Here is a 27666-nt window from a genome sequence, read left to right as displayed (position 1 = left end):
CAGCGCTGCGGGGAATGTTCTCCTCCTGCAAAACCTCCAGCTCTTTTTGCACATTTTTATTTCTGCCTCCACCCCCCTCCTGTTGAATTGTATTTACTGTTGAAGGGGTTTTGATGATGAACAGCCGTGCAGCACTATCTGCTCTGCTGGGAGGAGGCCGAGTCGGGTCACATGACCTCCACACTGGAAAGAAATGGGAATGAAGGCAAGGTTCCAGAAGAGGATCCAAGCTGTACTGACACTTTAAGTGAAATGCAAGATTATTTTACTCACTTTACAAACACAATAATAATAAAACACATAATAATAGTAAAGGCTGTTTGGATGTAACAGCTCCTCAGTGAGTCTCTAATTAGATATTTGATATAAACCCAACAAACTTTATAACTTACAGCCCAGAAATCATCATAAGCTTCATTATGTTGAAAGTTGAAAACCGACTTCAGTCAGTCTGTCTCTCTCTGTCTCTGCAGCCAGCAGGACAAAGTCCGTTTGTCCTAATCAGATTTTCAGGGAATTCGATGCGATAAGCTGCAGGCCAGAGACCAGAGGGAGGTATGAGAAACCTCCACACAGAGCAGCAGCCAGCTCTCTGACAGCTTATCACACACACACTTCCACTCTTTGCTTCCACACATCCTCCTTTCCTCTCCTCCTTCCTTCCCTCACTTCTTCTCTCCTACCACCTTATATCCTTCCCTCACTTCTCATTTCCTACCACCTTATATCCTTCCCTCACTTCTCCTTTCCTACCACCTTATATCCTTCCCTCACTTCTCCTCTCCTACCACCTTATATCCTTCCCTCACTTCTCCTCTCCTACCACCTTATATCCTTCCCTCACTTCTCCTCTCCTACCACCTTATATCCTTCCCTCACTTCTCCTCTCCTACCACCTTATATCCTTCCCTCACTTCTTCTCTCCTACCACCTTATATCCTTCCCTCACTTCTTCTCTCCTACCACCTTATATCCTTCCCTAACTTCTCTCCTACCACCTTATATCCTTCCCTCACTTCTCCTCTCTTACCACTTTATATCCTTCCCTCACTTCTCTCCTACCACCTTATATCCTTCCCTCACTTCTTCTCTCCTACCACCTTATATCCTTCCCTCACTTCTCCTCTCCTACCACCTTATATCCTTCCCTCACTTCTCCTCTCCTACCACCTTATATCCTTCCCTCACTTCTTCTCTCCTACCACCTTATATCCTTCCCTAACTTCTCTCCTACCACCTTATATCCTTCCCTCACTTCTCCTCTCTTACCACTTTATATCCTTCCCTCACTTCTCTCCTACCACCTTATATCCTTCCCTCACTTCTCCTCTCCTACCACCTTATATCCTTCCCTCACTTCTCTCCTACCACCTTATATCCTTCCCTCACTTCTCCTCTCCTTTTACACCATATTATCCATTTTTCTGCCTCAGTTTTCCTTCTCTACCTTCTTGTTTCTCCTTCCTGCTCCATTCTCTGTTTTTTTTTACATCCTAATATCCTCTCCTTCTTTATATTCTTTCCTGGTTCTGTCCTTCCCTCCTTCCTCTTTTTCTTTTCTGCCTCCTTCCATCCCTTCCTCCTCCCTTCTTTCTCCATTCCTTCCATGCCTCCTAATGCCTTCCCTCCCTCCTACCTTGCCTCTCTACTTCCCTCTTTTGCCACTTTTTCCCTCTCTTCCTTTCCTCTCCCACATCCTGCTTCCTCATTTCCTTTCCTGCTTTCTCCTCTCCTCTCCTTTCCCTACTTCCTTCTCACCTTCTCTACCTTTCATTCTACTCTTATTCTTCTTCTCCTCTAGTTCCCTTCTTTCTTTCCAACTTTTTAATGTTCTTCTCCTCTCTCTTGCCTACTTCTTCCTTCCTCCATTTCCTTCCTCTCTTCTATTTATCCTTCCCACCTCACCTCCTCCTTTCCTTCCTTTTTTATGGTAAACTTTTATCTTCATTTCTGTGTTTACATCCCCCGTCACTCCCTGTGTCCTTTGTTTCCTTCCTCCTAACCTCCTCCTTTCCTTTCCTACCTCTGCCTCACCATTTTCTCCTCCATTGCCTTTTTCCTTTCTTTCTTTCCTTCTGTGTCTCCTCCATCTCATCTCCATGTCTTACCAACCTTCAAATGTCTTTCCCCATCTCCTCTTTTCCTCTTCTTTCCTTCCTTACACCTCCTCTCTTTCTTCATTTGCTCTCGTCCTTTTCCTCATAGGTCCTTCCCTATTGCCTCCTTTCCTTCTGTGACCCCTTTTTTCCATCCATGCCACACCCTTTTTTCTTCCATACTCCCTCCTTTCCTTCTCGCTCTTCTCTCCTTCCTCCCTTCCTTTCTTGCTCCCTAACTTCCTTTACCATCACCTTCTCTCCTCCTCTCTGTCTCTTCTCTATCTCCTCTTGTCTGTCACTCTATTCTCCTTCTTTATTTCAGTCTTTTATTCTTCTTTCCATGCTTCTCTCCTTCCTTTCCTCCACACTCCTTTTTTCACAAGCACACCTCATTTCCATCTTTACATCCTCCTTCTTTCTGTTTGTCCTTCTTCATCTGTCCTCATCCTTTCCAACCTTCTCATCTGTTCTCCCTACCTCATCCTTTCTTCTTTACTTCCTCCCCTCTTTCCTAATTACCCTCTTTCCTCCTCTCCATCTCTTCTCTGTCTCCTCCTTTCCTTTTCTATTCTCCTTCTTTACTATAGTCTTCTGTGCTTCTCTCCTTCCTTTCCTCTACACTTCGTTCACAAGCACACACCTAAGTTCCTTCTTTACATCCTTCTTTCTCTCCCTGTGTTTTTCTTTCCTCCCTTTTCCTTCCTCCACCTTCTCCTTTTTACTTTTTACCCACAACTTTCCTTCTCTACCTCCTCATTTTTTCCCTACCTCATCTTTTGTTTCCTTCCTCCAAACCTCACCCCTTACTTCCTTAATCCTTTCCCTTCTGCATGTCCTCATTTCCCTTCCTTCCCTGCTTCCACCTTTTAACGTTTTACCTGCTTCTCTCCGTCAATGCCTTATCCTTTCCTTTCTTCCATACCTACTCCCTCTCTTCTCTACTTCCATCGTTCCTTATCACTTTCTTTCCTCCTCTCAGTCTCTATTCTCCCTCTTGAATGCAACCTTTTATCCTTCTCTCCGTGCTTCTCTTCCTCTCATTCTTGGGATTCTCTCTCTCAGTGACGGTTGCGGTGTGTTGCCTCATGCAGCAGAGCTGCAGAGGGAGATCAGAAGCAGCTCTTAATGCTTTAGTCATGAGTTTTCTCTGCAGCAGCTTGAACGTTTGTCTCTTTAATATTTCAGGCGGCTGCTGCCGGCTCGGCATTATCACACCATGATGACATTTAGAGCCGAGGAGGTGTAACGCTGCCTCGACACAACCTGAGGACACGAAGAAGAGCTCACATCCTTCACTTCAGCACAGGATGTCAGTTCGTCTTCATTTAAGGTCATTTCAGGTTTAGGAAAAGTAAACATGTATGATCAGTGAAATTAAATCAAGCATCAGAAGTAAATAATATTTATTTTTGCACGTTAACAGAAGTACATTAATGTACATGTTCAAGTTGGATCTATCTCTGACTCATTTGCCAATAAAATATCAGAAAGTAGTTAAAAAAAATGCTTGTTACAGTTTCCCACAGTACATGATGATGTATTAAAATGTCCAAAACCAAAAGATATTCCGTTTACTGTCAGGTATGACAAAAAAAGCACTAAATACTCACACCTGAGAAGCTGGAACCTGCAAATTTTGGGCATTTTTACTTTAAAAAATGACTAAAATGACTAATCAATTACTAAAATAGTTGCTGATTAATTTACTGTTGATCAGCTAATCTGCACAACCTGAGGGCATAATCAGCAGTAGAAGAACTCACTTCCTTTAATTTAGCGCAGGATGTCAGTTCCTCTTCATTTAAAGTAATTTCAGGGTTTAAAAAACACAAACAAACAAAATCACTTTAAAATCTTTCATTTTGCATGTTAACAGAAGTATGTTAATGCTCATGTTTGGATTAAACTCTGACTCTATTGATCACTGAATTTATAGTAATATGTCTTTATTATAGAACTGCAACTAATGATTATTCTTTTCATTATCAGTTAATCTGATTATTTTCTCAATTAATTGATTAACGTTAATGTTAATGTATAATTACAAGTTCAAGGTTACGTTTTTAAATGTCTTGTTTTGTCCGACCAAAAGGCCAAAACCAAAAGATATTCAGTAAACTGTCATGTATGATAAAGAAAAATCACACCATCATCACATCTGGGGAGGTGGAACCAAAAAATGATATTTTTTAATAAATAGTTGCAGATGAATTTACTGTTTATCAATTAATCGTCTAATCGTTGCAGTTTTACTTTATTTATATGTCATGTAGAGACAAGCTGAGAGAACCAGTGCTGATGTAGGACACAAAATATCATATTTATGTCTATACAGAAGAAATGTTTTAAACTGTGAATTATTCATATTTTTAGACTTTTGATGAAAAAGGCACAAAAACAAGTTAGAATAAAATCACTTTACATGGAAATGGAATGTATTATCATCTTATTTCTCATGTCTCTCTCTCTCTTTGAATGTCTTTATCCTTCTCTCCCTCTTGTGTGAATAATGTCTTCTCTTGTCTCTTCTGGTGTGATGTGAGTCTCCCCTGTGTGTGTGTGTAGTCTGTCCTCCTGCCAGGTCTCCATGGTGATGGAGGTCACATGGCTCAGGTCCTATTCTGTTCTGGTGGCACCTGGAAGCTGCTCTTCATCCTCTTCATCACATTCTTCATATATATTATAAATCCATTATAATTTTGTTACTCTGTTCCATGCTGTCTTTCTGTTACTTGTCTTTCTTGATATACTCTGTACACGCAAAATTTATTGCGCATCTGTCCGTCCGGGGAGAGGGATCCTCCTCTCTTGCTCTTCCTGAGGTTTCTTCCCTTTTTTTTCCCATTAAAGGGTTTTTAGGGAGTTTTTCCTTATTTGAATCGATGGTCTAAGGACAGGATGTTGTGTTGCTGTAGTCTATAAAGCCCCCTGAGGCAAATTTGTGATTTGTGATATTGGAGTACACAAATAAAATTGACTTGACATGTTTTTCTTCTTTATTTGTGTGTATGAATAGTGAAACTACATTTTATACAACTTTAAAATGTTTCTATAATCATTTTTTCAGTGATTATCACTAAAGATTTGAACATGTTGTTTATCATGTTATCGTGATGGTTTTTCTTATTGGTTTTGTGTATAATTACATATTGACAGCTGCTAAAAACAACATGAATGAATTGAAAGTTGACAAAAATGAACCAAAGTGAACCTATGCTTTCCAGTTTTGAGGAGTCCCCTGCTCTCAGATCAGTTAAAGGATCATCTGCTCTTCTACAGGTTGAGTCAGTTCTCTAAATTAAAATCTCTAGATAAGGTGTAAAAATTATGGTTTCATCAAACTGAAACATGGCTGATATTTTGGAGATGCAACACCTGACCACACCCGATAACTGTCATATTTATCTCATGTTATATGTCTATATAAATATAGTAGGAGGAATGCAGTGCAGTAAAAGGAACAATATTTCCCTCCAAAATGTTCTGAGTGTTCAGAGCTTTAAACTTGTTAACTGTGTGCAGATGGTGACACCTGGTGGTCAAAGGCAGGATTGATCTGAACACCTTCAACTCTGCTGATGTTTACAATATTTGTCCTTACACAAACAAATATATGGTGGTGCTTAGGTGCAAAACACAACAACATTGGGTGAAACCCATTAACAAAATAGAAAACACAGCATTTCAGAAAACACATTCAGAAAATACATCGCTGCATACAACAAATTGACAAACCTTACTATTTAAGGTTTGTTACTATTAAATCACTATTAATCTCATAGTGATTTATGCCCATAGACCATATAAAACATCTAAAATAAAAGTAAGCTGTCTAAAAAAAATTGTAAGTAAAGTGCTGCAATGTGATAACAGTCTATAGTGCAAACAACAATAAAATCAGAAATGGGCTTTCACTGTCAATGATCGTGTGACAAAAGAGATGACACAGCGTCTAGGCTACATGATGAGGCAGTAAATGGACCAGGGGTTGCCTCCTTCCCTGCTCAGAGGTTTGCAGAGATGTGGGTAAAAGAAAGCTGGTTATCATTACTGATCACTTCCTAAATGAATCATTTGTTTATGAATTCCAGTTGCTAAGTTAGCATAACCTAAAGTCTTTTAGTCAGTTCACAGCAGGTCAGCCAAACATACAAACATGTTTTGTCTACAGAAAAACATACAATTAAACATAAAGTATATGAGAATAAAGTTTTCAATGATAAATGACTAAGGTCGAAATGTAAATCTATAAATAGAACCAAATTACAATTAGACAACTCTTTATTGGACACTTTGAAGAAAATAATAAGAAATTATAAGAATAATGATCCTTTAAAATAAAGCGTAACCAAAAACTCAGGTGGCGTGTCCTGGTGGTCCAGTGGTTGGGCAAAAAAATAGAACAGATCCACAGATATCCACAACAAAGTTAACACAGTTTCACTCAAATACACAAAGAAAGAAAAAATAAATACAATCATAACATACAATCAACAATAGATGTATATATGAAGGTGAAGCTTGACACAGGATAAAATGCTGCAAGTTAATTTATTTCCACAGATGTTTCTGCAGTTAGATTTTGGTCTTTGTTTCCCACCACCCTCCCTTCAGAAGTGTATAAAACTTCTCAAAACCAATGTTACAGAATGCTTTACAGAAAACTAACACAAACATACAGGAAGAAAATGAACCAGTAAAACAGACATAACAGTCACATTTAAGATGTACAGCATATAACACAAAAATAATCAGTAGATCAGTGGATAAAAGTGAGTTTTAAGAAGTGATTTAAAGGAAGATAATGACTTAACAGACTGAGCTCCTCAAACAGGTTGATCCACAGCCCTGACAGCAGACCAGGGCCCATACTTATCTGTGCTGATAATCAGCACTAATTCATCTCCCAGAACTCAGTGTGAAGTTACAGAAAAACAAGCTGCATTCATGCAAATTGTGGCTTTATTTGTTTAATGATTCGTTAGTTTTAAACTGCTGATGGCAGGGATATGTTGAAGAGACCTGTAAGGACATATAAGTCAACAGGGGGTTTAGCTGGAGATGAGTTGGACAGTGGAGAAGATAAATTTCATGTTTTTAATGAAGTTGTGCCCACAGTCCATTTGCATAATCATCGCTGTGTGCAGTGTTGTACAATACACGCAAGATGCTGCACTAATGTAGAAAAAAGATGTAAAGGATGTGATTGCATAGGGCTGGATCACACCTGATTGGCTTACCAGTGTTTACTTACAGCCCAATACAAATGACTTGTTAAATATCATTATGAGATATGAACCATTCATTCTGAAATCATATTTTTGCATATAAAAGCTAGATACCTTTAATATTTACATACAAAGCAACTCTGAAATCTGGAGCCATGAAGAGCCTTTAAAAGTAATCAATAGAATGGAGGAATGTGATCTCTTTCCCTGGTTTTAGTTAAAAGTCTGACAGCAGCAGTGTTCTGTGCTAGTTTTACATATTTTATTTTAATCTTTTTTAATGGGGAAAACAGGATTGGACATGCTGCTGATATGATCATCAAAACTTAGACTGGAATCAAAAAATATGTTTTTCCACCACAGGCTTGATGTTGTTATCAACAGGACCAAGATATGATTTGACCTGTGCATGCAGGTTTTCTGGACCAATGATAAATTCTTTCAGAATTTAACTGAATAAAATTTGCAGGCTTCCAATCTGTCACATCTTTCACATCTGGGCCCATATTTATCAAGCATCTCAGAGCAGGAAATCACTCCTAACTGGCCAAAAATGGTTAAAGTGATGTATCTCTGGTCCTACTTTTAGGAGAAAAAGTGTTTTATCAAAGTTCCAAACTTGGTAAATGATTCCTATCTCTGTCAATATTTAGGAGCTGCGTGAGATGGAGTTCAGGCAGAGATATTCCCTGAGAGGAGAGATGTTTTGGGAGCGCTTGATGACAGTGAGCTTATTAAAAAATTATTTGGGCAAAAACAGAATAATTTCTGCGACTGACTTTGTGTGTGATGCAGACAGTGAGAAAACTACAACACATCATCATTATTTCTACTCTGCTGCTCTGACTGTTGTAAAACAGCGATGTCTCATTCTCTCCCAGGAGTAATCCTTCTCCTGCTGAAAGTCAGAGTAAACTGCTTCATAAATTAGATTTAGTCCTCGGTTAACTCTCAGTGTGATTCTGAGATGCTAGATTAATATGGGCCCAGGGCCAGGGTTTTTTTTATCTTTTCTGCATCAAACAGCTCATGTATAACAAATTTGTTAAGTGCTGACTTCAACAAAATCCAGAGTTCAGTTTGTAGTCAGTTCCTCTTGTAGATGTTTACCTTGCAAGGCAGCTGGATTTGTGAGATTACAACATCATGAGATCACAACATTGTGAGATCACGTGAGAATCCATCCTGTCAGGCTTCAAGTTATGCGTTTGTGTCCAAACCACAGGTGATTTAAAGTGCCTGCCCTTTTCCAAACAGTTTTAATGGATGACTTCTCAAATGGTTCTGTGTAACAAATCATCTGGCGTGTCAGGTAAATCACTTAGGCGACTTAAGTGAAGATGACATAATCCAGATCAAAACTCATGACAGATGGATCATCAGGTTACTGCTGATCCTCCGTCAACACACAGTCCTGGATGTTCACTCACACAGGGCACCTCCCCTTCCAGCTGATGAGAGAAAAAGAAACAACAGAGGTCATAAATCAGCGTTTAGTGAGACTCACTTCATCAGCTGTCAGTAAGTGATGCAGCACATCCAGTATAAAGAGCAGCAGGGACTTCAGTCCTGTTCAGACCAGAAGTTGAACAGCTGTGCAGCGTAGCCAGCTTCCTTTCAGCTCTCATTTTAACATGTTGGAGTGAACACATTGAGCTCCAAGCTCACAGACCTGCAGATAATTTTGGTATCAAATCTGTTTACTCTGCAGATTTCACACAAGTACACAGAGGAAATAAACTGCTGAGAGTCATGAACACATCATTACTGCAGAAACAGAGACATTCACTCATCAGTTTACTGATGGATTTACTGTTGATACATGTGAACTGTCATAAAAGTTTAAAAGCTACAGAGTCTCTGTGGGATTTGAAGATCTTTCCTGCTGTTAAATCATCACACGACAATCAGTCAGAGCTCTTAGCTAAACACCTGCTCTGACTCCTGGACTTCAGCAGACGTTCTGGTCTGTATAAAGACCACATGGTTTCTAAATGTAATGATGGTTCTGTGAAATCAAAGTCAGTGATTAACAGACTTCAGGCAGACTGATCTTAGAGCTCTCATAATGAACTGATCAATTCTTTAGTGTTGAAATGAGAGAACAAACACTTTCAGATCAGATTTGATGGTACAACAGTTTGATGATGAGGACCACTGTCTCTATACATTTTGTAAGGCTGTCAGCTGTAATCCAGCTTTATTTCCTGCAGACATGAACACAGCAATAACAGTCATCTTCATATCAACTCAAACACATGATCACAACAAGCTTCTGGCTGATCTGATCGGCTGACTGTTCTCTCTCTGTCTGTCTTTCTGTCCAATCCTGAAGTCCATCACCATTCTCCCCTCACAGCTTCACTGACGAAAGCAGCCACTGAGAAGGTTGGAGGTTCACCAAGTAATACTAGATCTTTGCTTTGATACTGACTGTGTTTAATACAATACTGACGAAACCAGAACAGACTGACTCCAACTCTCTACTGACCTCAAAGTCTCCAGTCTACAGTGTCGACTCTCCTTAAGGTCAGACAGCAGCTTCATGTCTGAACCCTGCAGCTTGTTTCCTCTCAAATCCAGCTCTCTGAGATAGGAGGGGTTGGACTTCAGAGCTGAGGCCAGAGAAGCACAGCTGATCTCTGACAAACTGCAGTCACTCAATCTGAATAAAGAATAAATTGTGTCACTTTAGAAGACAAAGTTCATGCTTGAAATCATTCAATGTTTCGTAATCTGTTCAGAGCTGATGAAAGTTTAGAATCTAGAAGTTTAGAAAATGGAAACTCCAAACACCTGAACACAACTGGATGCAGGTTAAAAACTATCAAATACAAACAGTGAAAAATAGCTGTCATTAATATTAATGACAACATGTTGCTTCTTCAATAAAGACATAGTGACTTCACCTCTTAAACTCTGATCTCTAGATCTCCTACGAGACAGCCAGAGTCAGCTGAGTCATAACAGTCCTGCAAACTGCAGCGGGTCGACAGACTGAAACTATTCACATCACGGTTGATGGGATTGTGATCACTCAAGGCAGCTAATATAGCAGCTAGCTTCTACATTACTTTTAACTTAAAATTTTAAGTTGTAATAACTTGATTTCCACATAGTCAACATTTGACACATCATGCTACTCTAACTGAACCATTTACAACAAGTAACCACTACAGACACACAACAAAATGCACATGTACAAATTCACTGAGTAAAGGCTCAAATGCAAAAATCGATCTCTGGATTTCAAGAAATCATTATTGATCATTCACATAAGAATCGTGATTAACCAGAAAATCTATTTTTTGTCTAGCCCTAAAGTTTAGAAGACGGAAACTCTGAACTCCTGAAACTAACAGGGTGCAGGTTAAAAACTGTCAAATATAAAAGACAAAAAACAGAGTTTCAGAGGTTCACAGTTAATTATGACTAAATGACTTTATCTTCTCTACCCTCCTAGATTTCTTGTTCCTCACTGAAACCTGGTTGGAGTCTGATGAATATAGCCAGCCCTTAGAACTTTGTCCCACTGATTGTGACTTATTTAGCTCACCCAGGTTTAGTGGTCATGGAGGAGGTATCACAGGTATCACCAATTGGTTACAAAGTTTAATTTAATCTGTGGAGACATCTTGGACTCTGTCGCCCCTCTGAAAGTAAGAAAAGCCAAAGCCAAAACTCAGCCATGACTGAACAATAACACCTGTGCTATTAGGCAACTATGTAGAAAGGCAAAACACAAATGGAAAAAAGATAGGCTACAGGTTTTATTTGATATACTGAAAGGTTGTCTGGCAAATTATCAGCAATCTGTCGAAGCTGCAAGAGCAAAATATTTTGCCACCATTATCTCCAGAAATTCCCACAGTCCCAAAGTTCTGTTCCACAATTAATTCAGTTCTCAACTCTATTGCTGCCACCTGTCCTGTGCTGACCACAGTGAGGACTATTTAAACTCTTTCTTTCTCAACAAAAATTGATCACTTACGGTCTTTGTGAGTTTCAGCCTGTGTCTCTGTCCCACATTTATGACACAATCTCTCCCACAAAGTCCACCACCTGTGCCTTGGACATTGTTCCTACTTATTTTTTAAAGCAAGTGTTACACACTGTAACTTGCACAATTCCCCTTATTATAAAGAGCAGTCAGACAAAACTCAAGATGTACATGTTTTCAATAGTGTTTGGTTGCTCTTAGTGGTTTTAGTATTTTAGTTTATTTATGATCTTTTTTATCATGTTTTATTTTCTATGAATTGATCTTAGAAGTTTTATTGTTTTCTGAATCGCATTTGTGCACATATTCTGATATTGCCTTGTATTTTATCATTGCCATTCCTTGTTATTATTTGTGCCTTTTTACTGTATTTGTGCCTTTTTAATAATGATGCCATTTCACTCACTACTGTTGTGCCTTTTACTATAATTTGTTTAGCACTTTGTTCAACTCTGGTTGTTTTTAAACATGCTGTATACATAAACTTGATTTGATTTGATTTGATGTCTGCAGTTTAGTGTAACCACAACTTTCACATCATATTAATCTCAGCACAGAAGTAGAAAAATGGTGTCTAACCGCAGAGTCTCCAGTCTACAGTATGGACTCTCCAGAAAATCACACAGCAGCTTCACTCCTGAATCCTGAAGCTTGTTATGACTCAAATGCAGCTCTCTCAGATGGGAGGGGTTGGACTTCAGAGCTGAGACCAGAGAAGCACAGCTGATCTCTGACAAACTGCAGCGACTCAATCTGAATAAAGAATAAATGATGTAGATAAAAATCTATTTATAATCCAATAAGATGCTTTCAGGTTTTAAATGTGTAGTTCAACATTACTATGTTCTCATCAGTGAGCTTTGTGTGTGTGTGTGTGTGTGTGTGTGTGTGTGTGTGTGTGTGTGTGCGTGTGTGTGTGTGTTCTGAAGGATCAATATCAATTATCAGACATTATTCATTTAAACACATTAAAGAATATAATGAAATATTTATCTTTCAGCAAATAAACTTAATCAATTTCAAACAGATAGTTTAGAGGATCTTCTGCATACAAATGTGGCTCTTTACCAAAAATTATAAACATTAATTTACTTTAACAACTAACTGTGGACATTTTCTACAGATTCTTTAAGAATCATCTGCCTTTTATAACCATACATTAAACTTTGTACAGGAAAAAAGTGAAAATATGGAGAAAAAAAAAACAAAATTAAGTCCATGGATGTAAGTTATGTATGTACAGTGCGAAGTAGTTAAACAATGAGATCAACAATAGTAACAGACAGTCAGTGAACTAACCCCAGAGTCTCCAGTCTGTAGTGTGGACTCTCCAGAAATTCACACAGCAGTTTCACCCCTGAGTCCTGTAGCTCATTGCCACCCAACTCCAGCTCTCTCAGATGGGAGGGGTTGGACTTCAGAGCTGAGGCCAGAGAAGCACAGCTGATCTCTGACAAACTGCAGCGACTCAATCTGAATAAAGAATGAATAATGTAGATAAAAATCCATTTATAATGCAATCAGATGTGTTCAGGTTTTAAATGTGTAGGTCAGCATTACTATGTCGTCATCAATGAGCTTTTCACTAAAATGAATAGAGTGAAAAAATATTTCTCCTTCAGCAAGTAAAGTTGATCAATTTAAAAGATATTAGTTGAGAGGATCCTCTGTATACAGGTGTGACTCTTGACCAGAAATTATAAACATTATTTTTACTTCAACAAATAATAGTGGACATTTTCCACAATTTCTTTAAAAATCAGTCTCTTTTATAACTACAGACTACAATTCATACAGTAAAAAAATGGAAATGTGGATAAAAAAGAATATTAACTTCATGGATGTAAGTTATGTATGTACATAAATTAGGTTCAGTTGTTAAACATTAAGATCTACAATAGTAACAGTGAGTGAACTGACTTCAAAGTCTTCAGCCTACAGTGTGGACTGTCCAGAACATCATAGAGTGGCTTCAGTCCTGAATCCTGCAGCTTGTTGTCACCCAGATCCAGCTCTCTCAGATGGGAGGGGTTGGACATCAGAGCTGAGGCCAGAGAAGCACAACTGATCTCTGACAGTCGACAGCGCCACAGTCTGAATAAATAATAAATGATGTAGATAAAAGTTCATTTATAAACCAGTCAGATGTGTTCAGGTTTGAAATGTGTAGCTCAACATTACAATATCCTCTTCAATGAGTTTTTCCCCAAAATGAGCAGAGTGACTTTGTCATTGTGTTATTCATCACATCATCACAATGTCAGCCTTCTATAGACATCATCAAAATGTCACCACAACATTCAGACACCTATTCCTGTCAAAACTGATTAATAAGAAATACTTGATTCATACTTTACACACCTGCAATTATCTCTCTGTGTCCCTGTATGTATGTGCGTGTGTGTGTACGTGTGTGCTGATGGATCAATATCAATGACCAAAGATTATTCATTACAACACATTAAAGAATATAATAAAGAAATATTTCTCCTTCAATAAGTAAACTTGATAAATTAAAAACAGACCTTAGGTGAGAGGATCTCCTGTATACAAATTTAACTTTTTAACATTAAATTAACATTACATTAATAAACATAAATTATTAACATTAATTCACTTTAACAACTAACAGTGGACATTTTCTACAGTTTCTTTAAGAATCATCTTATCTTATCATCTTTTATAAAGATAGTCGAATGTTTGCACAGTAAAAAATGAAAATATGGAAAAAGGAAATTAACTTCATGGATGTAAGTTTATATATACATGAATTAAATTCAGTTGTTAAACATTACGATCAACAATAGTAACAGACAGTCAGTGAACTGACCTCAGAGTCTCGAGTCTACAGTGTGGACTCTCCAGAAAATCACACAGCACCTTCACTCCTGAAACTTGCAGCTTGTTTCGACTCACATCCAGTTCTCTGAGATGGGAGGGGTTGGACTTCAGAGCTGAGGCCAGAGAAGTACAGCTGATCTCTGACAAACTGCAGTGGCACAAACTGAATAAAGAATGAATGATGTAGATAAAGATCCATTTATAATCAAATCAGATGTGTTCAGGTTTTAAATGTGTAGTTCTCTCCAGGAGAAATCAACCTGTGGAAACCAGGTTTCTCTAATCCCTGATTACAGAAACCAGGTTTCTTGTTTGTTGTTGTGTAGATAAAAATCCAGTTAACGCAATCAGATGTTTTCAGGTTTTAAATGTGTAGTTCAACATTATTATGACCTCATGAATGAGCTTTTCCCTAAAATGAGTAGAGGAATTTTGTCATTGTGTTATTATGGATAATCATGTCAGCCTTCTACAGACATCATCCAAATGTCACCACAACATTCAGACATCTATTCATGTCGATGCTGAGTCATAAAAAATACTATATTCATACTTGAAACACCTGCATTGATCTGTGTCCCTGTGTGTGTGTGTGTGTGTGTGTGATCAGACATTATTCATTAAAACACATTAAAGAATATAATGAAATATTTCTCTTTCAACAAATAAACTTAAAAATAACTCAATTTAAAACAGATATTAGTTGCAAGGATCTTCTGTATACAGATATGACTCCACCAAAAATTATAAACATGAATTTATTTTAACAACTAACACTGGACATTTTCTACATATTTCTTAAGAATCAGTCATCTTTTATAACTACAGACTAAAGTTTGTTCAGTAAAAAAAATAATTATGGAAAAAAGAAAAAATAACTACATGGATGTAAGTTATGTATGTACATAAAGTGGGTTTAGTTGTTAAACATTAAGATCTACAATAGTAAGTAAGTAACAGACAGTCAGTGAACGAACCTCAGATTCTCCAGTCTACAGTGTGGACTCTTCAGAAAATCACACAGCAACTTCAGCCCTGAATTCTGCAGCTTGTTTTCATCCAGCTCCAGCTTTCTCAGATGGGAGGGGTTGGACTTCAGAGCTGTGGCCAGAGAAGCACAGCTGATGTCTGACAAACTGCAGCGCCACAATCTGAATAAAGAAAAAATGATGTAGATAAAAATCCATGCAATGCAATCAGATGTGTTCAGGATTTAAATATGTTGTTCAACATTATTGTCCTCATCAATGGGGTTTTCCCTAAAATGAGTAGAGTGACTTTGTCATTGTGTTATTGTGGATCATCATAATGTCAGCCTTCTACAGACATCATCCAAATGGCACTACAACATTCGGACACATAATCACATCGACAATGAGTAATAAAATGCTGTTCAACTCAGTCAAGTCTGTAATTAGAGGATGAATATGAAATCAGACATGTTTGACTAAAAACTTGTTCTTAATTCATGTCAAGTCAATTTTAAGCCAATTTTTTGATATAGCACCAAATTACAACATAAGTTTTCTCAGGGAATTTTTCACATATAGCACTTATAGACCATACTCTTTAATTTACAGTCTAGACCTACATTACATTTTATGACCTTCCTGTATTTGGTAGTTGAGTAGGTATGTGTAATAAAAACATGTTACAGACTATTTAGTACAGAATTCCCTCTTTGAGTTACGATCACTCCACTGCAGCTCAGCAAGGAAACACTGAAGAAACACAAAGATACTTACTTGATATGTTTAACCCAGACTTCTTAAGTCTTTAATTAGTTTAAACCTTGGAATCATTTTTACACAGAACAAGACTGTGGATTTTAAATTTCCGAAAAACTTAGATTCTACAGATTTGTGCTCAGGCAAATCCCCAAAAAAGTATGAACCAAATATTTTAAACTTCAGTAAAGGATTTTGATTTAATGTATAGAAAAAACTACCAAAGCTACAGCCAGTGAGCTGACCTTAGAGTCTCCAGTCTACAGTTTGGACTCTCCAGTCCAACACACAGTAGCTTCACTCCTGAATCCTGCAGCTTGTTGTGGCTCAGATCCAGCTCTCTCAGATGGGAGGGGTTGGACTTCAGAGCTGAGGCCACAACTTCACAGTGAGTGTCTGAGAGTCCACAGCCAGAAAGTCTGTCATGACACATATATTACAATATATGTTATCATGAAAGATGACACTTTATATTTACTTCATGCATTTGATCACAAAACAGTTTGACATTCCCTATTTTGATTGACATTTGCTTTTCACATCAGTGGTTCAGCTAAACTTTTTTAAAATTAAAAAAATAAATTCTGGGGCATTTTATTCCTTTAATGTAAAATGACAGTCGAGAGATAACAAGAAAGAAGAGGGAGAGAGACAGGGAATGACATGTAACAGAGATTGACCATGCATTTTAACCAGTAGGCTACCAGAGCACTCATAGTTCAGCTAATCATGTCTCACTGTATTTAAATAAAACAATAATTCTTATCACCCTCTCTGATACCTGCAGACTTAAATCTTTGTTTTACTTTAATCTTGCAGATGAAGGGAGAGAAAATGAGTTACACTGAGGCTTCCATAATGTGCACAGTCTGTCTATGTCATCTGATCCCACAACCTAGTCTCACCAAGTTCATGAAATAGTTAGAAGTAGGTCTCATGTCTGCAGCATGTGTTCTCATTTGTTACTGTTTTTTTTTAAATATAACCGCTACATTATTCAACATTTAATCACAAGAATTTATCCTTGTTTTTATTTCTTTATTTTAATTTCCTTACTGTTGATTTTAATATCTTGAATTCAAGGTTTACATTATCCTCAGCAACTGTTACTATGGTGAAGACGCCAGCTAAAGCCATAACATAACCTGTATTCAGTATAATATTATATAGTACTGCAGATAGGTGCTTACAATCAGGAAAAAAATACTGCACTGTATATTGAAATGCAAAGAAAATAAGGTGTTTATGTATAATAAAATTATATCAGTCTTAAACTATACAGTAAACAGAATTTGAAGCCTTGCGATTGGTTGATTTCTTGGGGCAATGCAGTTTGGGACTTGTAGTTGACTAAAGCCTTATCATGTAGCCTACACAGTCCCCTAGACTTTTTCACTGAACTGGGCATCATATTTTGGTCAGTAAAGCATAATATGTTTAAAATTTAAATTTTCTTCTTGATCACAATATTTCCACTACCTATATATATAGTATATATATTTGAAATGGAATGAAGCCCGACAGCAGACAACCCAAAATGTCATGTTACTGTCAAATTTCTGTCTGCTCAAACAAAAAAATCTCTGCCATTCCTTTTATTCTCAGTTGAAATTTCTATATTTTAAGATAGTTTCTGCATTAAAACGCATTTTGATAACATTTCTAGTGAAAAATGTGAAATTAATTTTCATGATCTTCATTCAGTGAATGTATATGATGTTTAGTTTGTCAGTTATAACGGAGATTCTTGCAAGCTCTCTGTCATTGCTATGGTGGTTGCTATGGACGCTGCTATCGATGAAACTACATAGTTGCATGTTTTTTGAATCATAGTCTTTGTATTGTGTAGTTATCTGAGCTGTTATGTTATTTTTATTATTTTATGTAACTGTTTGAGGACTGTTTGAGTATGTTTTTTGAATCATTGTCTTTGTATTGTGTAGTTATCTGAGCTGTTATTGTTGTTGCTGTTATTGATGTTATTTTTATTATTTTATCTAACTGTTTGAGGACATTCTTTCAATAAAAATGTCTATTTTAGAGTGCAAAAGGGATTAATTGAATTTGGAAATATTAATATTACTTTGTTTATTTCATTACTATTATTATTATCTTATTTATGTGTATTTTTATTCTTCTGTGTCGCGTTTTTTGGGAGCAAACGCCAAGACACATTCTTTGTATACTCACATTGGCAAATAAAACAGATTCTGATTGAATGGGCTATGTCATGCTGACTCAAAATCCCAAAACCAAGAATCATAAAGATACAAAAAATCTCCAGGGTTGTGTAAATAGTAGCCTATGCATGAATGACAACTGGTTGGTCTTTTTAGCCCTAACCCTAACCCTAACCCAAATCTGAACCAAACACTGCAGGCCTTCCTCCAAACCTATAGTAATGGCCTATATGGTGACTCATTTTGGTCACTTTTTCCACTAAAAAAGAAAAAAACAAACAAACAAATAAAAGCTTCATTTTATATATTGGGCCTTCAAATATAAGTTGCATTTTGAAACTAGTCTTGGGATGGCTTTTGTCCAGGAAATGAGAACATTAAAACTTTGTCATAGAGCTAAACCAAATACAATGTAAAAAGGTCTCGACCTGGAGAGTAACAATTGTTAGAATGAAGATTCTACATGGCTCCTGTTTTGAAATACTTATCCGTGAACCTTGACCTTGGTGCATGTTTGAAGGCTTATAATTCAGCAACAAAAGGGGGTACAGACATGGAAACAACTGTTATGGAGAGCTTAGCTATCATGTAAGTAAAGTTAACAACTGTGGGTGCCGTAAAATATGGGTGAAATATAGTTGAAATTAATTTTCACCCATTTCACAATTAGATATTTATAATTACACAAATTTGTATAAAATGCTGCTATGTGATAAACCTCAACCACAACCTCTAAGGTCCTTCATTTGTTTTAACAGGTTTGAATATGCCTCCATCACAAGAAAAAAAACTGTAAAATCTGATAATTACTAGAAATAAATAGAATAACTGTGTTCATCAACTTAACAGCAATAAACACAACCAATTGAAAAATTAACATTATTTGTACTCAACATTTGAAACAGCTCAAGAAAACCTGTTACCAAATATAACTGACATATTATTTCGGCTATAAACAAGTAGAGCATTATTTTAACAATAATAAGAATTTTATATAATTTATATTTGAAGAACTAAACTACTTATCTACACTGATTTATAGTATTAATTACATTTGGACTTACTGAGCCTTTCTGCAGTTCCTCACAGCTGGGATCAGTCTCCGTCGTCCCTCCACTGATGTGTTGTACTTCTTCAGGTCCAACATATCCAGAACCTCCTCTGACATCTGCAACATATAGGCCAGAGCTGAGCAGTGGACCTCAGAGAGTTTCTTCTCGGATCTGTTCTCTGACTTCAGGAACTCTTGGATCTCTTGATGCACTGAGCGGTCATTCATCTCTATCAGACAGTGGAAGATGTTGATGCTTCTGTCGGGACAGATATAGTACATGCTCATCTCCTTCAACTTGTTGATGGCTCTCTGGATGATTTCTTGACTGTTCTCTGTCTGACTCAGCAGGCCTCCCAAGAGACTCTGGTTGGACTGCAGAGAGAGGCCATGAAGGAAGCGAACAAACAGGTCCAGGTGGCCATTTTTACTTTTGAGAGATTTCTCCATGGCACTCCTCAAAAAGACATCCAGAGATGGGTCACTGTTTTTTTTCCCCAGAAAGGCCTCCAGTACCTCAGTGTTGGTGTTGGTGTAACAGTGGTAGATGTAAACTGCAGCCAGAAACTCCTGAACGCTCAGATGAACAAAGCAGTAGACTTTTTTATGGAAGATCACACTCTCTTTTTTGAAGATCTCTGTACAAACTCCTGATAACACAGAGGCCTCTGTGACATCAAGACCACACTGCTCCAGGTCTTTTTGGTAGAACATGATGTTTCCTTTCTCCAGATGTTTAAATGCCAGCCTCCCCAGCTTCAGAAGAACTTCTGTGTCAGCCTCTGTCAGCTCCTGTGGACACGTCTCATGTCCCTCATCATACTTCTTCCTCTTTGGTTGAACCTGCGGACTCATCTCACATCCTTCATCATACTTGTGCATTTTCCTCTTTGTCTGAACCACCAGGAAGAGTGAGTATAGGTCAGTCAGGGTCTTGGGCAGCTCTCCTCCCTCCCTGCTTTTCAACACATTCTCCAGAACTGTAGCAATGATCCAGCAGAAGACTGGGATGTGACACATGATGTGGAGACTCCTGGATGTCTTGATGTGTGAGATGATTGTGCTGGCCTGCTCTTCATTACTGAATCTCCTCCTGAAGTACTCCTCCTTCTGGTTGTCAGTGAACCCTCGTACTTCTGTTACCCTGTCAACACATGTCAGGGGGATCTGACTGGCTGCTGCAGGTCGGGACGTTATCCAGATGAAAGCCGAGGGAAGCAGATTCCCCTTGAAGAGGTTTGTCAACAGCACGTTGATTGATGTCTTTTGTGTGACATCAGACACGACCTTCCTGTTCTTGAAATCCAGTGAAAGTCTGCTTTCATCCAGGCCGTCAAAGATGAACAAAACTTTACAGTCATCTTCTCTGAGCTTCTCTGCTGTGACCTTCTGTAATGTTGGATGGAAATCATGGATCAGCATGAGGAGGCTGTACTTCTCATCTTTGATTAAGTTCAGCTCCCTGAACAAAAGTAGAATCACCAGACTGAGATCTTGGTTTTCCAAGCCCTCTGCCCAGTCCAGAGTGAATTTCTGCACTGAGAAGGTTTTTCCAACGCCAGCAACACCATTTGTCAGAACAACTTTGATGATGCATTTCTGTTGGTCAGGTAAGACTTTGAAGATGTCATGACACTTGATTGGAGTGTCATGGAGAGTCTCCATCTTGGAAGTTGTCTCAAGCTGCCACACCTCATGTTGGGTATTAATGTCTTTACTCTTTCCCTCTGTGATGTAGAGGTCAGTGTAGATACTATTTAGCAGGGTTCTACTTTCTGCTTCATCAGTTCCTTCAGTCACATTTTGACATATCCTCGTCAGACTGATCTTATATTTATTTGTAATCTCCTGTAGATCACAATCTGTTGAAAGAGAATAAAACATTAACATGCACTTACATAACCAGAGAAAAAAGGTTATGTGGGTAATCAGGAAATGTGTTAACATGCACAATAGTAACCTGGGTACTGTAAATCTGTGTGTAAAAGTAACAAATTCAACAAACAGTAAAATGTTAAGTCGTGGAAACCAACTTATGTAGACTTCTAGACAATATTTTGTGCTAGATTAAGTTTTAGTTGGACTTTAAATACAAAGTTAAATCGCTCTGTGTAATGACCTCTTGTTTCATTCAGCTGATCTACTTTTCCTATCTACAGTCTTTTGTTAAGTACATGTTAAGTGTATACATGGCAGATAAACTGGCAGTCTCCAGGAGGAATCTACCTGGGGAAATAATAAATTTAATAAAATAATACATTTAATTCATACTGCATTTTTCATTCATAGTAAACTTACAGTTTCTCTGATCCACAATCCCGATTACAGTAACTTACAGTACTTTGTAGGACCACCAGAATTATTTCACTGCCCAGCTGACAAGAGTTCAGGCATGTTTTTCACAGTTGCACCCACAGTCTTTCAATTATCTGATGACAACCCCCCAAATTACTTGCATAATGTGACACTATCCTCCAGGAAGTATTGTATGTCTCAGAGTGTCTGTTGGTCATCGGAGGAGATTTGCACTATGTGTGAAAAAGGTCTATATCTCCCTCACAGTTCTTTCTATGTTGACGTAAACCTACTCAACTTAAAGCTGAGACTTATCAATTACTTTATTTTAAATTGAATGTGCTGAGGCACAGAGCCAGAAGAACAAAAAATGAGTATGTGTAACTGTCCAAATGCTTACTGTCTGGACTGCATCTAAAATTATGAAAAATATAATGACTGGTTGTTTCTCCTCGCAGATCTGCTGTCTGGATGTGATGTCATGTTTGTCTCTTCCTGTGACTGACCTTCTGCTCTTGAGACGATGTTTGGCAACTTCCCCACCAGATCATTCCTGCTGATCTTCTTCAAAATACTTTTGATCACCTCCACAACTCCAGCAAATTCATATTTCTGCACCATCAGATCCACCACGTCCCGCCTCTCTGCCTTCGACAAACGGCTCTCTTTGATGGGTTCAGTGTCGCCCACCTTTTCATCCTTCAGGTACCACTTGAAGTTCTTAAATTCATCATCATTTAAATCGTCCAGAATGTTGAGGAGGTCACTCTTCGTCATCTTGGCTCTCTGGTAAAATCAGAGAACATTGATAAGAGAACAGTTGTGTTGCTGTCTGTCTGCCAGAGGAAATTCATTCTGTGTTTCTACTGGATCTGATTGATTTGACAAAAAGCACAGTTTGGCCGCAATCATTCAAGTGTCAGAGAAACTTGAGAGGATCTTCAGTAAAAACATCTCACCACAAGTCTACTCAGTAGCTGTTCTGGGCTTTTCTATTGGATCATGTTTTCTCAGTTATGAAAGTCTACCTGTTAAAATTTTCATTTTTCTGGATTAAATGTTGAGAAAAAAAATCAGTCTTAAAGAATTGTTGACAAAAAAATCGCACCACAAGGTCCAGTTAGTCTTCTTCTTTCATAACTCACCTGTTTGTTGTGGTTCAGTTAACAGTGGTGTCTTTACGTGTTTTGATTCGTTAACACTGGTGTGACAGCTGTCAAAGGAAAGCAAAAAGGACAAACCACAGGATTTTAATAGTAGGCTACAGTGACTATCCTCCTGTAATATCACACTTTTTCGTCCTGTTTCATCCTTCCTGTCTGTCTCTAGTTATGATAACTCATGTTCTAGTCCTTACTAATGATGCTGACAGTAAGTTATTTCTCTTTGAGCTCTCTGTGACACCGGATAAGATCAATATACTCAGCAGATTCAGTCTGTGATTTTGATGATTGTATGAAGCGGTTTAAGAACTCATCATCTTGTACACACTATGAATATTAGGTCTGTGCTTCTTTTTCTGTTTACAGTTGAAAACAGATGTGAGATCAACGAGTTTTGAACTTCTAAATGTGTAAACTCGATGCATGAATATGACACACATCCTGGATATTTATGTCCTGTAAATTAACAGTTTGTTTTTAGAGTCTGATGCCTGCATGTAGTTTGACTGTATCATTTACAATCATTTTCATGAGCTTTGCTAAACACATCAGGTGCAACTTTATATTTAGATGGCTCAACTTGCTGCAGAAGATATTCAGACTCTCACTAATAACTGATGGAGATGGTTGTGGTAGAGTGTGGGTTGTCAGTCAATAGTGCTTGTTTTTAAATTACATTTCAACACTGAATCATCTTCAGGTCAGTTTACAGTAGAAACAGTCTCTTACTTTGTTTCTGAAGGTCCAGGTTCATCACTGAAGTCTGGAGGATCATATTTTGACCGGTCACTCTTCATAGACAGACAGCTGGACATAAGACACTGCTCTGTCCTCCTCTTCCTTGAAATCATTCATCCTCTAGAGTGTGAGAGGTAAACCAGTAACACTGGAGACACACACATACACAGTATAATAAAACCAGTCCTTCCTCTCAAGTTATTAGCTTTCTATTAGTTTACATTACTTTAACTACAACCACAAGATAAACTTTGACCCTGGTTTAAATCCAACAAACAGACTTCAGGTAAACATGTGTGTCATTCTTAACTGTGACTGCTTTCTATTTTGACCACACCGTGAGGACACAGAAACCAGGAAAAGAACAAGGGAAACAACGTTTGAAGACGTCAATACTGTGATTCAGTATTTTTCTGACACAGTTTAACCAACTAAACAATTAATCTGAAAAATAACCAGCAGATTCATCAATAATAACAGTAATCATTCTTTGCAGCCCTGATATTAACACTCACCTTGCTACAGACATGCTGGTTTCTTCTTTCTGCTCAGTTGACTTTAGAGAGGAGTCGTTACGGAATTTCACCTTTACTCCTTCCTGTTTGAGCTTCCCCCCTCCTACTTTACTAGAGGTCACGTGTGTGTGTGTGTGCGTGTGTGTGTGTGTGACAGTTGCTCCAGACAGAGATAAATGTTTTGCTTGTAAAGTTGCTCCAAGCTTTCTCGCTTTCATACTGTGAGACAATTTTTGACAAGCCACCAAAAGAAGGGAAAAAGGACTAAAGTGTTTTGGTGCTGTAATATGTGTAGCTTATATCTACTTTCTCTCATTTCATGTTTACATACACAAACACACACATATATTGTAGCAACAGTCCTCATTTCCCATAATGCCTAGTAGTAGACTGAGTAGTTTATTAAGTTTGCTGTTCTATGTTCCAAAATGCAAATGTTATTTTTTGATAACTTGCAGAAAAAGACTGGAAAGAGACTGGCAATGGCACACCCAATCAGCTGCATCCCCACCGGCTGGCACTGGCCAAACAGAAGGCAGATGATTCAGGAGATGCCAAAGCTGATTCAATGCCACTGCAGAGAGAGCAAAACCCTAGGAGCCTACGCTGCAGATGTGCACTTCTACACACATCTACCCCACCTTCAACCCAGCTACATGTGAAGAAGTTGCCCTGGATGCCTTCATCTAGGGGCTCGCACCAAAACGGCTGAAGAAGCATTTCTGCATTATAGCCCCAATGACCTTCAATGGGGCCCTGGAGGAGGCAGAGAGAGTGGCGGCAGTGCTGATGCCACATAATCCACTAAGACACCAGTTGCGGCAAGCTGAAATCAGTGATGAGGAGCCAAATGACACAGGAGGGACTGTCTGCCAGACACAGTGATCACTAGCTCAGCCAGACTGGCAGTGACCCTGCTCCAGGCCCCAGTTGTGTCACTCTAGTGATCTGTGGGGAGGCAGAACACATAGGCTGTAAATCCTGACATATATTTGGACTGTTATTCTACAGTCGACTTTTCTGAACTAATTTCAATGATTTCTTCATCTAAACCATCAACCTGGCTCTTAGACCCCATCCCAACTAGGTTGCTTAAGAAAGCCTTACCCTTAGTCAGCACTTCTTTACTAGATATGATCAATCTGTCTTTAGTAACAGGCTATGTACCATAGTCATTTAAGTAGCTGTAATTAAACCTCTTCTTAAGAAGCCTTCTCTTGATTCAGGCATGTTAGCCAATTATAGACCCATATCTAACCTTCCATTTCTCTCTAAGATCCTTGAGAAAGCAGTCTCTAATCATTTATGTGACTTTCTACATAACAATAGTTTATTTGAGAATTTTCAGTCAGGATTTAGAGGCATCATAGCACAGAGACAGCACTGGTGAAAGTCACAAATGACCTCCTAACTGCATCGGACAAAGGATTTGTCTCTATACTTGTCCTGTTAGATCTTAGTGCCGCATTCGACACAATTGACCATCAAATCCTTTTGCAGAGACTGGAACATTTAATTGGCATTAAAGGAACTGCATTAAGCTGGTTTAAGTCCTATTTATCAGACTGATTTCAGTTTGTACATGTTAATGATGAATCCTCCATGATGGCAAAAGTTAGACACGGAGTTCCACAAGGTTCTGTACTTGGACCGATATTATTCACCTTGTATATGCTTCCTTTAGGTAATATTATTAGGAAACACTCCATAAATTTTCATTGTTATGCAGATGATACCCAATTATATTTATCAATGAAGCCAGATGAAACCAATCAGTTAACTAAACTCCAAGCATGCCTTAAGGACATAAAAACCTGGATGACCTGCAATTTTCTACCACTAAACTCAGATAAAACTGAAGTTATTGCGTTTGGCCCTAAACACCTTAGAAACACATTATCTAATGATATAGCTACTCTGGATGGCATTACCCTGGCCTCCAACACCACCGTAAGGAATCTGGGAGTTATCTTTGATCAGGATATGTCCTTTAACTCCCACATAAATCAAATTTCAAGGACTGCCTTTTTTTACTCACGTAATATCACAAAAATCAGGCACATCCTTTCCCAAAAAGATGCAGAAAAACTAGTTCACGCATTTGTTACTTCTAGGCTGGATTATTGCAATTCCTTGTTATCAGGCTGCCCTAACAGGTCTCTAAAGACTCTCCAGCTGGTCCAGAATGCAGCTGCACGTGTATTGACTAAAACTAGAAAAAGAGACCATATTTCTCCCATTTTAGCTTCGCTACATTGGCTTCCTGTAAAATCTAGAATAGAATTGAAAATCCTTCTCCTAACTTACAAAGCCCTTAATGGTCAGGCACCATCATATCTTGAAGAGCTCATAGTACCGTATTATCCCACTAGAACACTGTGCTCCCAGAATGCAGGCTTACTAGTGGTTCCTACAGTCTTTAAAAGTAGAATGGGAGGCAGAGCCTTCAGCTATCAGGCTCCTCTTCTATGGAACCATCTACCAGATTGGGTCCGGGGTGCAGACACCCTCTCTATGTTTAAGAGTAGGCTTAAAACTTTCCTTTTTGATAAAGCTTATAGTTAGGGCCGACCAGGCTCACCTTGGATCAGCCCTTAGTTATGCTACTATAGGCCTAGACTGCCGGGGGACTTCCCATGATGCACTGAGCTCCTCTCTCCTCCTCCTCCTCTCCGTCTGTATGCATTCATGTAAGATCAATACATGTCACTAACTTGGCTTCTTCCCTGGAGTTTTTTGTGCTTTTTCATCTCACAGGAAACCCTGGGTTGCAGGCCAAGCCTTTGCGGTCCCTTCGCAGTCCTGTTGGCGTCCTTCCCTGGCTGTTGCTATTGCTATTGCTGCTGTTATTGTTACTGTTATGATTGTTGTTATTCTGCCTGAATTGTATGGCCTCGACCTGCTCTATGTGAAAAGTGCCCTTAGATGACTTCTGTTGTGATTTGGCGCTATATAAATAAAAAATTGATTGATTGATTGCACTATAATTTGTACAGCACTTTGGTTGTTTTTAAATGTGCTATACTGAATAAATAAACTTGACTTGACATGACTATTGTTTGTTTTATTGGAGCTGTTTGTATTTGTGTTGAAAAACCTTGTAAGGTTTTGTTAAAAAATAAATAAATAAAATCATTATGAAACAACGAAGGAATAAGTTTACATCCTCCTTCACCGCCTCACTTCTTCTTTTCTCTAACCTCCTCCTCTATCCTGCCTCAGCTCCCAGCTCTGTATCAGCTCTCTCCTGCCTTTATCCCGACTCTGTCCTGGCTTTATTTATGCTCAAACTCCGCAAATTACACCACCAAACTGACCTTCCATCCCCCGTCCTGATCTCTGTCCAGCTCTTCCCAGGTTCAGTTAGTTTAAACCCCCTGAAGTTTAGCAGCTTGGTCTTGTTACAAAGAGCAGGGAGGGTCTGTGTTTTCTGTGTAGTCGAGGGGGTCTCAGATTTGGATCTGTACAAGCCTCTTTCTGCTGAGCCAGGCACTTTGTTTGAGTTGAGCAGCGAGAGATTTTATAGATCACTGAAGGGGTGTGAGTGATTTCAGGCTCAAAGAAAACAAATGACAAACTGTTGTGTGCTTTGGATGAACATTCAATACTCAACACTCAGACTCATTCAGCTGAGGCTGCAGAGGAAATTATATTGTTCTTCAATAAGATTAAAAAATCTATCTATTTTTTCTATCTATCTATCTATCTATCTATCTGTAAATGATCAGAAATCGAGTATCCTGACCTCAGTGTAAACTGACTATGTTTTCGTTCTACACTATAAACTGTAAACATTATGCACTAATTCTGACACCTTTTGGGAGTTAGT

At 38.3% G+C, this 27666-nt stretch overlaps 3 protein-coding genes and 1 long non-coding RNA gene across 4 annotated transcripts in view; 1 reads left to right on the top strand and 3 right to left on the bottom strand.

Moving 5' to 3' along the window:
- Positions 1–27666, top strand: part of LOC122986896 (NLR family CARD domain-containing protein 3-like) — a 1497050-nt gene that overhangs the window by 507183 nt on the left and 962201 nt on the right. The window lies entirely within an intron of this gene.
- LOC122986857 (NLR family CARD domain-containing protein 3-like) overlaps positions 1–27666 on the bottom strand; it is a 934102-nt gene that overhangs the window by 875270 nt on the left and 31166 nt on the right. The gene's annotated exons all lie outside the window — the stretch shown is intronic.
- LOC122987915 lies at positions 7610–10113 on the bottom strand. Its single transcript, XR_006404662.1, has 2 exons — positions 9819–10113; positions 7610–8778 (listed from the first exon to the last, which is right to left on the bottom strand). It is a non-coding gene; the product is annotated as an uncharacterized LOC122987915 (long non-coding RNA).
- LOC122987085 (protein NLRC3-like) lies at positions 16254–23434 on the bottom strand. The gene is made up of 5 exons (XM_044358739.1): positions 23314–23434; positions 22530–22634; positions 21928–22207; positions 19140–20988; positions 16254–16291 (listed from the first exon to the last, which is right to left on the bottom strand). The coding sequence occupies exons 3-5, from the start codon at positions 22196–22198 to the stop codon at positions 16279–16281; spliced, it is 2133 nt and encodes a 710-aa protein (XP_044214674.1). The 5' UTR covers positions 22199–22207; positions 22530–22634; positions 23314–23434; the 3' UTR covers positions 16254–16278.

The sequence above is a fragment of the Thunnus albacares genome, chromosome 1, assembly GCF_914725855.1.
Source record: "Thunnus albacares chromosome 1, fThuAlb1.1, whole genome shotgun sequence".
NCBI lineage: Eukaryota > Metazoa > Chordata > Actinopteri > Scombriformes > Scombridae > Thunnus > Thunnus albacares.
The sequence above is the reverse complement of the archived record's forward strand: the minus strand, read 5'-3'. Positions and strand labels throughout refer to the sequence as shown.

Bases quoted from the DNA above. Each gene is read 5' to 3' on its own strand.
- LOC122987085 (XM_044358739.1), bottom strand. From the start codon at position 22,198: ATGACGAAGAGTGACCTCCTCAACATTCTGGACGATTTAAATGATGAT. The intron at 20,989-21,927 runs GTCAGTCACAGG...CTCTTTCAACAG, and splicing joins CATCGTCTCAAGAGCAGAAG to ATTGTGATCTACAGGAGATT.